Source organism: Myotis nattereri (assembly GCF_964212035.1).
Source record: "Myotis nattereri genome assembly, chromosome: 14".
NCBI classification, from domain to species: Eukaryota; Metazoa; Chordata; class Mammalia; order Chiroptera; family Vespertilionidae; genus Myotis; species Myotis nattereri.
Window position 1 is genome coordinate 60,776,720 of NC_138089.1, and position 15,018 is coordinate 60,791,737.

General features: G+C 67.9%; 2 protein-coding genes across 3 annotated transcripts; both read left to right on the forward strand.

Annotated features, from left to right (window-relative positions):
• Positions 1-981: 981 nt before the first annotated feature.
• SLC26A6 (solute carrier family 26 member 6) lies at positions 982-10,441 on the forward strand. 2 transcript variants are annotated; one of them, XM_081106252.1, is made up of 21 exons: positions 982-1,667; positions 2,515-2,673; positions 2,751-2,890; positions 3,320-3,430; positions 3,817-3,968; positions 4,146-4,310; positions 4,383-4,535; positions 4,804-4,886; positions 4,966-5,113; positions 5,321-5,434; positions 5,517-5,594; positions 6,041-6,136; positions 6,205-6,311; positions 6,446-6,515; positions 7,266-7,358; positions 7,582-7,680; positions 7,962-8,054; positions 8,666-8,845; positions 8,980-9,034; positions 9,211-9,347; positions 9,544-10,441. In XM_081106252.1, the coding sequence occupies exons 2-21, from the start codon at positions 2,555-2,557 to the stop codon at positions 9,556-9,558; spliced, it is 2,208 nt and encodes a 735-aa protein (XP_080962378.1). In that variant the 5' UTR covers positions 982-1,667; positions 2,515-2,554; the 3' UTR covers positions 9,559-10,441. The 2 variants fall into 2 exon arrangements, with proteins under 2 accessions (XP_080962378.1, XP_080962379.1); XM_081106253.1 differs by having other exon boundaries at positions 1,037-1,667; positions 8,669-8,845; positions 9,544-9,776.
• A 1,135-nt stretch (positions 10,442-11,576) lies between these two features.
• Positions 11,577-12,432, forward strand: TMEM89 (transmembrane protein 89; the record flags this gene model as incomplete). Its single annotated transcript, XM_081106373.1, has 2 exons — positions 11,577-11,870; positions 12,247-12,432. 2 exons carry the CDS (start codon positions 11,577-11,579, stop codon positions 12,430-12,432), a joined length of 480 nt encoding a protein of 159 aa, XP_080962499.1.
• Positions 12,433-15,018: the final 2,586 nt, after the last annotated feature.

The following is a 15,018-nucleotide window of genomic DNA, read 5'->3' on the forward strand; positions in this document are numbered from 1 at the left end:
AGGGCTGGACAGGCTCCAGCCAGCGGGGCCCCTGGCCAGGCCTCCGTCTCTCCTCGGTGGGTAGGAGGTGGCTGTGGCGACCCAGGGGGCCGAGCTCCGGGAGAAACCTGAGCGGGACCTTCTCCCGAGGCTCAGCTATTTTTAGCCCATTTCATGGGCGAGCCTACCCGGCTCCCGTCGCCTTTGCCCTCAGTTCTGGCCTCACCTTGTGACTGGGCCCCAGTAAGGGCCGCGGGGAACCCCGCCTCCGCAGGGCAGGCCGGGCTGCAGGCAGCTGCGGACTTCACCTGCCTGGCCCAGGGCAGGAGCGCTCAGAGCTGCCCTTGCTGACCCTGCAGCCCGTGGACAGCACCGGCCCCGGCAGCCTCTGCGATTTGGAGCCGTGGGGACATCACGTTCCGCGCGGAAACCTTGGCGGGGGGGACAGCATTCCCGGGCGGGGCTGGGGGGGAGCCCCACTTCGGGGCTGGGTGTCTGTCCAGAGTTGGAGGGAGGCTTCCGGCCCCTCCCGTCTCGGAGCAAAAGCCCGAGGGTGGCGCTCGCAGGGGCACAAGCGGCCCCACGACCCGGACACCCACCCCCACGGGGCTGAGGCTGGGGTCGCCAGTCGCGCCCCTCGGCATCCCGGCCTCGCGGGGTTTCCTTTCCTATTCCCCGGGGCCTCCCCAAGGAGCCCCGTAAGGAGCCGGCCCGGGGCCCCCGTCTGCAGACACCCCCCCCCTCCCCCGTCTGCAGACACCCCCTCCACGCCCCCGCTCGCTCAGTCAGGAGGGCGGGGCCCGGCGGAGCGCCCACGCCGGCCGCGGGGCAGAAGGAGTTAAATCTCCCCCCCGCGGGGCCCGCCCCGCCCAGGGCGCCTCGCCGAGGCCCCGCCCCGAAACGCTGATTGGCCCGAGCCTCTCCCGTCCTGCCTGGCGATTGGCTCCCGGGGGCGCGCCTCAGCCCCGGCCCGCCCCGAAGCCCCGCCCCCCGGCCCGTAGCGGCCTCGGCCCGAGCGGCTGGAGCGGCTGGCAGCGCGCTCGCCCCGGGGCTGTCGGAGGCCACGGGGTGAGTGCAGGGCGCGGCCGGGTCCCGGTGTCCGCGCGGCGCTGGCGAGGGGTCGCTCAGCGGGGGCGCCGCCGAGTCGGAAGCAGCGGTTTCCCGCCTGCACCGCCCCGCTTCCCTGCTCCCGGCGGTTCCCTGCGGGCAGCGTCCCAGCTGCTGCGAGGGATGGGCGGGCGCCCGGGACCCCGGCCTCCAGGGCGCGGCGGGGGGCGGCGCGCCCTGGAGTCCACCCAGGAGGTGCGTGTGGGCTGCGTTGGTGCCCGAGGTCGCTGCACCGAGCCCGTGGGGAGGCCTGGCCCACCCAGCTGGGCTCCTGGCCCGGTACCGAGCGCGGGGGTTCGGGCCGCTGAGCTCTACCCGAAGGAGGGGCCCGGGATGTAGGCCCCGCCTGCCGGCGCCGGCCCTGCCCGAGCGGGGAGACCCGAGTGACTCAAGGAGGAGGGGCGCGGGGCTCAAAGATCTCCGAGCCGGCGGTGCCAGTCCCCGAGGATCTGTGCGCCGCGCACGCCCTCCTCCGAGCGACCGGGCACCCGGTGCAGAGCCTTTCCCGGCGAGTGCCCGCTCCTGGGTGGCACCCGCCCCGGGGCAGAGCTGCCTTCTCAGCCGGGAGAGCTTTCCTCCAGGTAAGGTGTCCCAGGTGAGGGCTCCCCCAGGTGAGGTCCCCTCCCAGGTGAGGGCTCCCCCAGGTGAGGGCTCCCCCAGGTGGGCGGACCGTCCCTGCCGGTGAAAAGCTCCCAGCTGGTGGGAGCTTTTGGCAGGTCTAGCGAACCCCCCTCTGATAGCTCCTATTTCCAGGGCCAGGGGAGCTCCCCCCCCACACACCCCCCGTGTGAGGGCAACCCCAGGTATGACCTCCTGCTGCTAAGTGAGGTCACGCCCCCTCTTCCGGTGGGAACTCGGGGTCGATTCTTCCCAGGACAGAGGCAGCTGGCGGGTGAAACTTGCCTGCGGGTGAGGCTGTCCCCGGAGGTCCCCCCTTCCGGCGGGAGCTTCCTTCCCTTGTGGGGAGGGGCTCTGAAGAGGGGTGTGCCTGAGGGCCAGGTCCCCTTTGCTGGGTCCTTCCTGTCTGGGCTCCCAGCCAGGCAGGGGCTCGGGGGTAGCTGGGAAAGGACTCAGGCTGAGCAGAGCTTGGCTGGGGGAGGCCCAGGGGCTCAGGGGAGGAGGCTGGAGGGGCAGCCGGCCTGGGACCCGGCTGGTGGACACTCCGGCTGAGCAGATACCTCGGGGCTGGAGGTGTGGCCTTGCTCATCCCCTTGTCTCTTGATGGGGGACTTTGGCCCAGGAAGAGGCTTCCACCAGCCAAAGTTCAGGCTCTACCCCTGCCGCACGGGCGTGGGGCCAGCTGGAGGTTGGACCCACTGAGATCTTGGGGCCTCGCGAAGTCAGATGGGCGACGCTCTGGTCCGACGGGGCGGTGTGGGGGGTTGGGCCAGGGGTGCTCTCACTGTGTCTCTGGTCTCGCCACCCCAGACTGGGGGACACCCAGGTACTGCGGGCCACCACGGAGGCAATGGAGCGGAGGAGGCGGGACTACCGTGTGGAGCGGCAGCTGCTGGACCAGGAGCAGCTGGAGGAGCTGGGGCGCTGGGGCCCGGCACCCGGGACCCGCTGGTGGCGAACCTCTTTGCAGTAAGACTGAGGATGGGGGAGGGCCGCTGGCGGGACTTAGGCAGCTCCCGTGCTTGATACCGACCCCGTGTCCCCAGGTGCTCCCGGGCCCGGGCCCGAGCCCTGCTGCTGCAGCACCTGCCCGTCGTGGCCTGGCTGCCCCGGTATCCTGTGCGCGAGTGGCTCCTGGGCGACCTGCTGTCTGGCCTGAGCGTGGCCATCATGCAGCTGCCACAGGGTGAGGCCCTGATTCGGAGCTGCACCCTCAGCCTTCGGGCGGTGACCTGGCCTGCAAACCTTACCCCTCCCCCCCGCAAAAAATAACCCTAGCCCTAGCCAGTTTGGCTCAGTGGATAGAGCATCAGTCCAAGGACTGAAGGGTCCTGGGTTCGATTCCAGTCAAGGGCACATGCCTGGGTGTGGGCTCTATCCCCAGTGTGGGACATGCGGGAGGCAGCTGATCAATGATTCTCTTCCACCATTGATGTTTCTCATTGATGTTTCTATCACCCTCTCCCTTCTTCTCTGAAGTCAATAAAAGTATATTAAACAAAAAAATAACCCTGAAGCCATGACCCCTGCCCCTGGAACGGTGATCTGGTGCTGGGATTTCCTCATTCTCTCAAGGCTCAGCCTCCAAACCCACATGCTCCCGTCCCACCTGCAGGCCTGGCCTACGCCCTGCTGGCTGGACTGCCCCCCGTGTATGGCCTCTACAGCTCCTTCTACCCTGTCTTTATCTACTTCCTGTTTGGCACTTCCCGGCACATCTCGGTGGGTGAGTGGAGCCAGGCCCAGCCTGACAGGACGATGCCCACATCCTCCGTGGAGGGCAGGGTGAGGGAGGGCGGAGCGGGGCAGCTGGGAGACGGCCTGAGGGTCATTCCCAGGCAGGGTGAGGCCTGTGAGCCAGGGCCGCAGGCACAGGTACCTGACGTGAGCAGGGGGTACGGGGCGGGGGGGGGGGGAGGGACGGGGCAGAGGGCGCAGGGCCCATGTCTAGCCACCAGAGCCAGGGCTCCCACCTGACCCCCAGCACGGCCTCCGTTGCACAGTGGAGTCTGGGGACATCTGTCTAGAACTGATGTCGCCCGCCTCTCCCTTGAGGCCAGGGCTCCTGGTAGGACAGCGTCCGCTCCCCGTCAGACCTGCCTGTCCCTGCAGGCACCTTTGCTGTCATGTCCGTGATGGTGGGTAGCGTGACGGAAGCCCTGGTCCCAGACGAGGCCGTGAACTCCACCGTCAGCGTGATGGCCAGGGATGCTAGCCGGGTCCAGGTGGCCTCCACTCTCAGCGTCCTGGTGGGCCTCTTCCAGGTGCGGAGCGGTCAGGAGGGGCCCCCGCCGTCCCCGCCACTGCCAACCCCCTCCGCCCCGCCAGCTCCCCTGTGTCTGAGCCTCACCGTCCTCCTCATCGCACCCCCTCCGATCCCTCCTGCCCTGGGCGCTGGTCCAGCCACCCCCAGGCCCCTGACCGCCGCGGCCGGCCCACAGGTGGGGCTGGGCCTGGTGCACTTCGGCTTCGTGGTCACCTACCTGTCCGAGCCGCTGGTGCGCGGCTACACCACGGCCGCCGCCGTGCAGGTCTTCGTCTCGCAGCTCAAGTACGTGTTCGGCCTCCAGCTGAGCAGCTTCTCTGGGCCGCTGTCCCTCGTCTACGTGAGTGCGGGCGGGAGGAGGCCGGGGGGTGCCCGTGACCCCGAGGGCTGGCGTGACCCCGCCTCCCTTCAGACGCTGCTGGACGTCTGCTGGAAGCTGCGCCAGAGCGTGGTGGGCGCCGTGGTCACCGCCGCCGTGGCAGGGCTGGTGCTGGTGGCCGTGAAGCTGCTGAACGACAAGCTGAAGCGACACCTGCCCCTGCCGCTCCCCGGGGAGCTGCTCACGGTTCGGCTCCAGGGCACGGGCGGGGGGCCAGGCAGGCTGCACCTGTGGGCACCCCCAGGGCTAAGCCTCACGGGGTGGCACCGGTGAGAGGTCCTGGGGTGGGGGACCACGCAGGAGGCCCCGCGTCAGCCGCCTCCCCTCTCACTGACTCCCCCCCAGCCCCCCCTCCCACGGAGGTTTGGCTCTCGACCTCCCTCTCCATCCCCAGCGAGGTTCCCCATCCCCCACAGCAGTGCCAGCCCCCCCTCCCCCGACTCTGTCCCCGCAGCTCATCGGGGCCACAGCCATCTCCTACGGCGTGGGCCTCCAGCACAGGTTCGGGGTGGATGTCGTGGGCAGCATCCCTGCAGGGTGAGCTCCGGCCCCTGGAGGTGAGGGAAGGCTGGGCCCAGGCAGCGCCTTCCTCTGGCCTCACAGACGCCCCTCGCAGGCTGGTGCGCCCCGTGGCCCCCAGCCCCCAGCTGTTCGCCAGTCTCGTGGGCAACGCCTTCGCCATCGCCGTGGTGGGGTTCGCCATCGCCATCTCGCTGGGGAAGATCTTCGCCCTGAAGCATGGCTACCGGGTGGACAGCAACCAGGTCTGGGGGCGAGACGGGGGACACGAAGGGGCACACTGGTTACCAGAGACCCCGGGGCCTGGGGGGGAGTGTCCGGTGGGACCATGCGGGGCTGAGGGTGGAGAGGGGACACGGGACAGCAGGCCAGTCCTTGGGCTCTGGAGTGGGGATGGCGGTGGGGACGCCACGGGGCCGGGCTCGCTGGTGACAGCTCCTCCCTGCCCCCAGGAGCTGGTGGCCCTGGGCCTCAGCAACCTCATCGGGGGCATCTTCCAGTGCTTCCCCGTGAGCTGCTCCATGTCCCGGAGCCTCGTCCAGGAGAGCGCCGGGGGCAACACACAGGTGGGCGCCGGGGGCAGGTGTGGGCGGGGCCCAGCCTCTGCACACAGACCTGGTGACCCCGTCCGCTCACCCCGACCCCCAGGTGGCCGGAGCCGTCTCCTCCCTCTTCATCCTCATCATCATCCTCAAACTTGGGGAGCTCTTCCAAGACCTGCCCAAGGTGAGCCCCACCCACACCCACACCCACCCCACACCCCACCCACCCACACCCCACCCACACCCACACCCACCCCACACCCCACCCACCCACACCCACACCAACCCCACACCCCACCCACACCCACACCCCACCCACCCACACCCACACCCACCCCACACCCCACCCACCCACACCCACACCCACCCCACACCCCACCCACACCCACACCCACCCCACACCCCACCCACCCACACCCACCCACCCACACCCACCCCACACCCCACCCACCCACACCCACACCCAGACAGGCCCTGGGCTCAGAGCCAGTCAGGTCCCAGGTGAGATCTTTGGGGTGAGATTGGAGCTAGGGGTCAAGGGAGAGAACCTTTCGGAGTCAGACCCATGTGGTCAGGCCGGGGTGGGCGTGGGCGATGCCCGTGCGTGGGGTCAGCCGGCTCCGCCCCCAGGCGGTCCTGGCGGCCATCATCATCGTGAACCTGAAGGGCATGCTGCTGCAGTTCCGGGACATCTGCTCCCTGTGGAGGGCGAACCGCGTGGACCTGGTGAGCGCCGGGCCAGGGGGGGCCTCCGCCCAGCGCCCGCGGCCCCGTGACCCCGTGTCTGCTTCCAGCTCATTTGGCTGGTGACCTTCGTGGCCACCATCCTGCTGAACCTGGACCTGGGCCTGGCCGTGGCCGTGGCCTTCTCGCTGCTGCTCGTGGTGGTCCGCACGCAGAGGTGAGTTCCGCCCGCCTCTCACCGGGGGGTGAGAGCCACACGGCTCCCCCGGCTCCCCCCATCTTGGGGTGACCCAGGCTCCTCGTTCTTCCTCGTCACCCCTCACGCACCCCCTACGCACCATCTCTCCCCAGGCCCCACTATTCTGTCCTGGGGCAGATTCCAGACACAGATGTTTACAGAGACGTGGCAGAGTACGCAGAGGTGAGGGCCGGAGGGAGGCCGGGGGTGGGGCCGGGGCACAATGGGCCTTTGTGAGTCCCTTCCACGCCTGACAAGGACACGTTGGTCCCTGGAGTTTCGGGGGAGGCGTTGGGATCCATGACCCCCATTCGGCGTCCGAGGGGGTAGGAAGGGCCGGAGGACCCGGGGCAGCTGGGCCTGGGCCTCGGGGTCTCAGCCAGTGGCACTAGCCCGCCCTGCAGGCGGTGCTGGGCCAGGGGTGTGAGGGCAGGTCCTGGGCACCGTCCCAGGCCAAGTGCTGGGCACGGAGATGGGGCCCAGGAGGAACCAGCCTGCCCCCGACGTGGAGCCTTGGGGGCTGAGCACATAGGACCAGGCCGCGGGAGGGAGGACGTGCCAGCAGCTCAGCCGGACGGAAAGGGCAGGGCAGGGCGGAGCCGGCCGAGACCTGGGCTGGGCCTGCGTGGTGGCCGCTGGGGAAGGTCACTGTCCGCAGGCAGCTCGCAGCGGACAGACCGCAGGGCCAGAGCAGGGGGCCCACGGGGAGGCCTGGGCAGCGGACAGACCGCAGGGCCAGGGCAGGGGCCCACAGGAGGCCAGGGCAGAGGGCAGGAGCAGGACAAGGATCAGGGTGACGCAGGCTGCAGGCTGGGCCTCCGCTGGTTGGGAGCAGAGGGTTGGGGGGGCACTGGGGTGCACGGGGCAGGAGAGGCAGGAGAATGAGATGCTACAGGAGAGAGGGCTCAGCCGCCCCACCTGACCCTCCCCCAGGCCAGGGAGGTCCCGGGAGTGAAGGTCTTCCGCTCCTCGGCCACTGTGTACTTTGCCAACGCTGACCTCTACAGCGACGCGCTGAAGCAGAGGGTGAGGCTGGGGTCAGGGTCAGGTCAGAGGGGCCTCGCCTCCCGGGCGCCCACCCCCCTCCCGGGCGCCCACCCCCCTCCCGGGCTCCCACGCCCCCTCCCGGTGCCCACCCCCCTCCCGGGCGCCCACCCCCCTCCCGGGCGCCCACCCCCCTCCCCGGGGCCACCCCCCTCCCGGGCGCCCGCACCCCAGCCTTCGCCCCTAGTGCGGCCTTCGCCCCTAGTGTGGCGTGGACGTCGACCACCTCATCTCCCGGAAGAGGAAGCTGCTCCGGAAGCAGGAGCTGAAGCTGAAGCGCCAGCGGACGACGGCCCAGAAACAGGCAGGGACCCACGACCGGCCCCGGCTCCTGCCTGACCCCCTCTTCCCTGACCCCTGACCCCTGCTCCTCGCTCCCTGCGGGGGCTCTTCCCCACCTCTGAGCCCCTGGCAGTAGAGCCCCCAGCCCTCTCCATCGGGGTGTCCCCGGGCTGGTCAGAACCCCGCCTCCCGCCTGGCCTCGGCCCGAGCTCGGTTCCTGGCCCGCCTTCCGCCCAGAGCCAGGGGCGACGCCAGGCTGCGGCCAGCTGCTGGACGGCTCTCCTGTCCCCCTGCCCGTCCCAGGCCGCTGCCTCCACGGGCACTTCTGTCCCCATCGATGTCAACACCAGCGACGGCGCCATCAAGAGCCAGGATGAGGACGGCCCCAAGGCCCAGGTGAGGTTGGGGGGTGGGGGGTAGCTGCAGAGATGGGGGCGGGGCGCGCCCCGCGGGGGAAGCCATGGGCCTGCCGTGGTTCTGGAGGGGTCCCCGGGGCGAGGCCGCAGGGTTCTGCTTGTGGCTTCCTCTCTGATCCAGGCCCCACAGCCTGTGCTCGGGTCGAGGGGGAGGGGGAGAGTGTGTGGGGAAGACGAGGGGCCAAAGGGGACGCCCAGCTCCCTTAGAGACGCAGGTGGGTGCTGGCGTCTGCAGGGCACGGTGCGTGGGTGTCGGGGTCTCTCAGCCCCTGCCCCTCCGCCTGGCTGAGGGGGGGACACTGTCCCCCAACACCTCCCTTCTCATGGGTCCCAAGTAAGCCCGCGCCCAGGAGGTAATGGGACACGCACGTCAGGGTGTGTTGTCTGAGTCGGGGTGCCCTCTCCTGTGTGTCCCCCAGTGTCCCTCCTGTCTGCATCCAGGAGGCTCCCCATGGCCATGTCCTGTGTCCCCTGCACCCCGTGTGTGGGTGCTTCGTGCTCGTCCCACACCTGCATGAGTCCTTGCCTGTCTGTGCGGGTCCCTCCCTCCCCCTCCCCGGGGGCAGCCTTGAAGGGTGTCTGGCTCCCCAGCAGGTGAGCATGGAGCATGAACTAGCGGAGCCAGCGGCCAGCGGGCAGGAAGGTGCCCAGGCCCCAGACGGGTGCACGCTGAAGAGCCTGGGCCTGTCCCCGCCCGCCTTCCACAGCCTTGTCCTGGACCTGGGCGCCCTCTCCTTCGTGGACACCGTGTGCATCAAGAGCCTGAAGAACGTAAGGCCGGCGCCCTTCGAAGGCCCTGACCCCTGCCCGGCGCAGGAGCCCTCTGAGCTCTGACCCCCACCCCTGAACTTCCCTCCAAACCCCCCTCCCCTCCCCCCTGAACCTGGCCCCCTTTTCCGCTACAGATTTTCCGTGACTTCCGGGAGATCGAGGTGGAGGTGTACATGGCCGGCTGCCAAGGTGCGTGGGGTGGGGACCTTGAGTGGTTTGGGAAGAGGGCGGGGCCAGGAAGGAGCCTTCCCTGGAGCTGGACTCCTGGAAGGCGGGGTCAAGGGTCACGCGTGAGGCAGGCCAACCTGCAGCCTGGGCGGTTCCTGGCGGCTCCGGGAGTCAGGAGAGCCCGCCCTCGCCCGCAGCCCCCGTGGTCGCCCAGCTGGAGGCCGGGCACTTCTTCGATGCGTCCATCACGAAGCAGCACCTCTTCGCCTCCGTCCACGACGCCGTCCTCTTCGCCCTCCAGCACCCGCGGTCCGGCCCCGTCAGCCCTGTTCTGGTGAGCCGGCCCCTGGCCGCTGAGCCCGCTTACTGCTCGTCCCCACCCTGACCCTGACCCAGCTCCGGGGTCCCCGAGGACCCCCGCCCCCGCTCCCCCTCCCTCCTGCCTGGAGATGGAGCTGGCGGCAGGGGCAGGTCCGGGAGGCGGTGTGTGCCTGGGTAACTGACGGCGCTCCCCTCCGCTGCCCGCTCAGGTCACCAAGCTCTGACCTCGCTGCCACCTGCGGAGACGGCCGCCTCTGGGGCTGCGCGGGGCTGAGCACCCCCATCCGCTCCGGATGTCACTCGGGAGTCCCCTCCGCACGCACACACGACTCAGGGATGGAGGGCCCGACTCCACACACACTGCCGTCGCCTGGGCTGGGCCCTGGCCAGGTCGGGGTGGGCATGAGTGTTTTCAGCTTCAGGAATAAAGACTCATTTGCCCAACACCCGGCTCTGCTGTGACTGGTGGGCACCAGGGGGCCGCGGCCCTGGCCCCTGACTCTTCTTATGCCCCAAAGTGGGAACTGGTGTTAAATGTCGGGAGCCAGGGTGCAGAAGGCGGGCCAGGCCCGGGGCGGGGCACCCAGGCTCGCGTTTTCCCAGCCACACAGGCCTGGCACTGGGCCTCCCTGGTGCAGTCGCTGGGACCAGCTGCCTCAGGAAGGGCCTGTCCTCGGGGTCCCCCTGTAGGGTCGGGCAGGGCGGGCCTCTGGGCAGCCGGGGAGGGAGGGTGTCTGAGCAACCGGCGGCGGAAGCGCCCGCGCTCACAGGTGCGGCTGGTCCCACTTAGAGGTAAGCGTGCGGGTGACTGATTTGCTTGGGAAAACGCCGCTGTTAGAGGTCACCTGGGCTCTGCAGGTCAAGGTCAGCCAATCTCCGCCTAAAACGCCAACATCTGCCCCGGATGGTATGCTCAGTGGGTAGAGCGTCGGACTGGAGACTGAAAGGTCCCGGGTTCGATTCCGGTCAGGGGCACAGGCCCGGGTTGCAGGCTCGTTCCCCAGTAGGGGGCGTACAGGAGGCAGCCGATCCATGATTCTGTCTCATCATTGGCGTTTCTCTCTTTCTCTCCCTCTCCCTTCCTCTCTGAGACCAATAAAAACAGTTAAAATAAAATAAAACGCCGACATCTGGGCCTATGGCCGGTGGGCAGCAGTAGGCTTTCTGCCAGCGACGCTCAATTGGGGGTGGGAGGCCCTGGAGCCCTGGGCCTCGGTGGGGGACGTACCAGCACCCGCTCCTGGGTGCCTCCTGGTTACTCACGGAGACAGGAAATGCCCGAGCGCGTGCAGCTGGGCCCCGTCCCAGCCACTGAGTCACCTTGGCCAGCTCTGCTTCCCGCTCCCCCAGGCCCAGGACGTGGGCTGTCTGTCTGCTCTGCCAGCCGCGTCCTGGCTCCGGGACTGCCTGGCGCATGGCAGTGCCTGGTAAATATTGGCCGAGTGGAGCGGACATGCCCAGTGAAAGGCAGGCCTGCGGGAGCGCTCGCGGCTCCGCAGCAACGCTGGGCAGGAAGTAAGGGGTCACCGGAGGGCAGAGGGCCTGCTGCCCAGACGGCCAGGGAGGCCTGACAGGTCGCACGTGAACGGGAACCGGCTCCCGGCTGCCATCGAGGAGCGAAGGGCAGTGCGCTCAGGAGCGGGGGTGGGAGGGGGGCAGAGCGCTCAGACGTGGGGGGGCTCGGGCCGTACTCTGCGGGCGGGGCCACGTCTGTCTTTTTAAATATGTTTATTGATTCCAGAGAGGGAGAGAGAGGAGCATCAGTGATGAGAGAGAATCACCAACCAGCTGCCACCTGCACACCGCACACTGGAGATGGAGTCTGAAAGCTGGGCGTGTGCCCCAAACCGGAATTGAACCCTGACCTCTTGGTTCATAGGTCGAAGCTCAAACACTGAGCCCCCCCCCCCGCCCACAGGCCCCGCCCTTGAGCACTCACTCCGCTGCTGCAGGCAGTGCAGGCAGGGCAGGCAGGGCAGCCGCACGGGGCTGCCTTAGAGTTTTAGGGGGTGAGTGTGAGGTGTGGAGCAGGGAGGAGGGCAAAGGAGCCCGTCCCTCCGTCCTGGGCCCCAGGCCCGCCCGCCCGCCCCCTCCGGGCCTGGCACTGCCCCACCCCCAGCCCCCACTGGAACCCGCTGCCTCCCCAGGTGTTTGGCCCGTCGCCAGGCGCCCAGGCCCCGGGTTCCGGGTTCTGCTGGCACGGGTTCCGCTGGCACGGGTTCCGCTGGCACTCGCTGTCGCCATGCAGTACGCGCCGGCCTTCCTGCTCTTGCTCCTCCTCCTGGCCATGTCTGCTCCCTCCCAGGCCTGGTCTCGGCCCCTGTGGTACCAGGTGGGGCTGGACTTGCAGCCCTGGGGGTGCCAGCCAAGCAGCCTGGACGGCTGCGGGGTCAGCCTGGGCTGTCCCGGCCAATGGCTGGGCCTGGGGATGAACCCCATCTACTCGGTGACGGGGGTCATGCTCACCAGCGCCATGATGCTGATGGTGGGCCGCAAGGTGCTGCAGCGGCGGTGCCCGCAGGGCGCCAGGAGCGAGGTGAGAGCCTGCTGGTCCCCCAGCCTCCTCCCTGGACCGACACCCAGTGAACCCGTCCTCCCTCCACCCGCCCCGCTGCCCACCAGCCTCCTGCCCACCTCTGTGGGGCCCCTGCTGCCCCCCTACACCCCACGGTCCGTACATATGTCCACACCCATTGATCCCTGACCGTGCCCCAGGGCGAGGACCCTGCCCCTCCGTCTCCTTTCAATGCCTAGTCCTCATCCAGCCCCCAGGGGCCCCATGGCCACTCCCGCCACAGACCGTCCATCACCCAGCTCCCCCCTCACCAGCCCATCGCCCCAGCCCCAGGGGGGCCCCGCGTCGCGCCCCTGTCCACCCCTCTGCTCTCACGCTGCCTCTCGGTCCTACTCAGGTCCTGCAGGTGCCCGCTCACACCCCTGGACTCGGTAAGCGGCGGACCCCCATCTCCGACCACGCCCTGCTGGTCACGGTCCTGCACATGTTGGATGCCCTCCTGGCCCAAATCCAGGGCCACCTGCAGCATCTGGCCGCGCAGCAGCCCCGGCCAATAAAGGGCACTCCCACCCCGTGTGGGTGACGAACACGCCTCCGCTGGTGGGCCCTGGGGGGGGGGGGGCGAGGCGCTGGGCCCGGCTGGGACTGTGTGTCTGTCTCCCTGGTCCCCTCCTACGTGTCGAACCAGCAGCTGACTCACTGCTCCACTGCCCCCTTCACTGACCCCGCCTCCCTGAGGGTGTCACCCAGAAATACAGCTGCTATTCTGGGGCTCCCCGGAGGCGCCCAGGGGGGTGGGAGGAGACTTGACCATCGGGTCAGACTTGGGTGGTCCAGGGAGGGAGGCCCAGAGGTGACGACCAGCCAGGGCTGCTAGCGGGGCTTCGGGCCTGAGCTGGGGCGGGAGGGGAGGGGAGGGGAGGGGAGCCCCGGCTGCCTCCCCCTCGGTGGTGTCTCCAACCTGTGCTCTGGCACCTGAGTGGCCCAAGGGGACCCTCACCCCTTCCTCGCTCCCTCCTGCCACAGGCAGCCCCGCATGCGGCCACCGAGCCTGTGCACTCTTAGGGTCTCTGTTTTAGAAACAGCATGGCGTTACGAATTCAAAACTAGAAGCAAGTGCGCTGGGAAGACGAGGAAAGAAACGACAAATGTTACAGCGTCGGTGAAACTGCAGCGCGAGGCCCAGGACCGGAGCACGTCTGGGTCCCGACATTTCTGAACCCCGCCCCCCCCCCCCCCCAGTCCGATGCTCGCTCTGCTGGCCTCTGCAGGAGGGTTTCCCACACAGAGGCGGAGGGCAGCTCCGTCCTAACGCCGCGTGAGGTTTGGGTCTCGGTTACTGGTGGTTAGGAAATGCCTCTCCCTGCGTGCTGTGGGTGCGGTCACACCCATGGCCTGGGCTGTTGGCAAATCGGAGAAACTTCCAGCAACGCTTCTCATAAGAGACGCTGTGTGAGCTGGAATAATTGTCCACAGACTCCTTCTCGGCCCAGTTTCTAGCCTTGGGCGCTGGGGCAGGTTCTAAATGGAGGACCTTGGCCTCCGTCCTGGTCCTGGGCCCAAGGGGGGTGGGGGGGAGGCCTAGAGGCCATTCCCCGGGACAGGCAGGGACAATGAGCTGAGACACAGGTGTGGAGCAAACATCATGTCCCTCTAAACCCAAACCAGTGCCTCCCTGTGGTAGACGTGCTGCCCCCCAGAGCCTCATCACAGCGGGACTCCCCGATGCCCAAGGACTCCCCGAAAACATCCTGAGCTCCCCCTTAGAGTGCGCTTCCCAGAGAACCCAACCAGCGACAGTCCCCCATTCACCTTCCTCTTGGCTGCACCCCCAAATGTCACAGCCCCTCCAGTGTCACCTGCACAAGGGGAAGCAGGGTGGAGGGGTGTCCCAGTGGGAGAGGACAGAGGGCCTGACTGGGTGCGGTTGGACTCTCTTAATTTTGTGCGTTTTCAAAAATGACTTGATCCTACGGACGCACTCCTGGGGGTTCTTCACAGGCCGGGGCGTACGTAAAGGGCACTGGAGGCTGAGCGCGTCATCAGCCTGCAGTTAGGTCCACGTCTACACTCCGCGAGGTTTACCGCGCACCTACTGCGTGCCAGCCTGCTGGCTGATGTGCAGAACACTGCAGGCCCCTCCTCGCCCAGTCACAAACAGGGGAGGGTGGCGGTGGTGGTGGGACAGACTCAAAAAGGCAAAATTACTCTGCAGAGGCGGCTGGCCCTGAATCGGCGATGAGGGGGAGTGCTCCTGTCGGAAAGAGCAGCACTTGAGGGCCTGGTCGGGGACCATAGGGTGGTCGGGACTTCAGGAGACAGGAGGGGCTCTGGGGGGCAGGGGGGGCAGGGAGGGGTGGCAGCCAGAATCATAGCCCCTCAAGGTACCCGTGGTGTCAGCGCATATGATACAATTCTTGGCAAAAAACTTTACAGGCAGAACTAGGATTAAAGACCTTAAGCCCCGGCTGGTGTGGCTCAGTTGGTTGGGTATCGCCCATCCCATGCACATGCCCAGGTTGCAGGCCCAATTTCATGTCAATGGTTCTTGCTCTCTCTCCCTCTCCTATACGTTCTCTAAAAATCAATAAAAATATTCTTTTAAAGAAGATTAGCCCTGGCTGGTTCTGCTCAGTGGATAGAGCATCAGTCTGCGGACTGAAGGGTCCCAGGTTCGATTCCACTCACGGGCACATGCCTGGGTTGCAGGCTCCATCCCCAGTGGGGGCGTGCAGGAGGCAGCCAATCAGTGACTCTCATCATTGATGTTTCTCTCTCCCTCTCCCTTCCTCTCTGAAATCAATAAAAATGTATTTTTTTAAAAAAAGATTAAAGACCTTACAGTAGGGAGATCACTCTGGGTTGTTTTGGTGGCCCAGGCACCCACATGAGTCCTTCCAAGCAGAAGGGAAGCTCTGCCTCTGCCACTGGCTTCCGAGATGGGGAGCGGGTCCCCACCGTCCAGGGTCCCCACCGTCCAGGGGGTCCAGGGCCCAGGGCCCAGGGTCAGGGGCCGCGAGGGCTGGGCATGCCTGCAGGGGGCAGCCTGCAAGGAACCCGCCGCAGCCCCACAACCACTGGGTCTGTACGCTGTCACCGGCCTGATGGCCGAGGACGCCTTGCGCCTCTGGGAGGGACGCGCCCTGCCGGCGCCCTGCCGCCCGCCCAG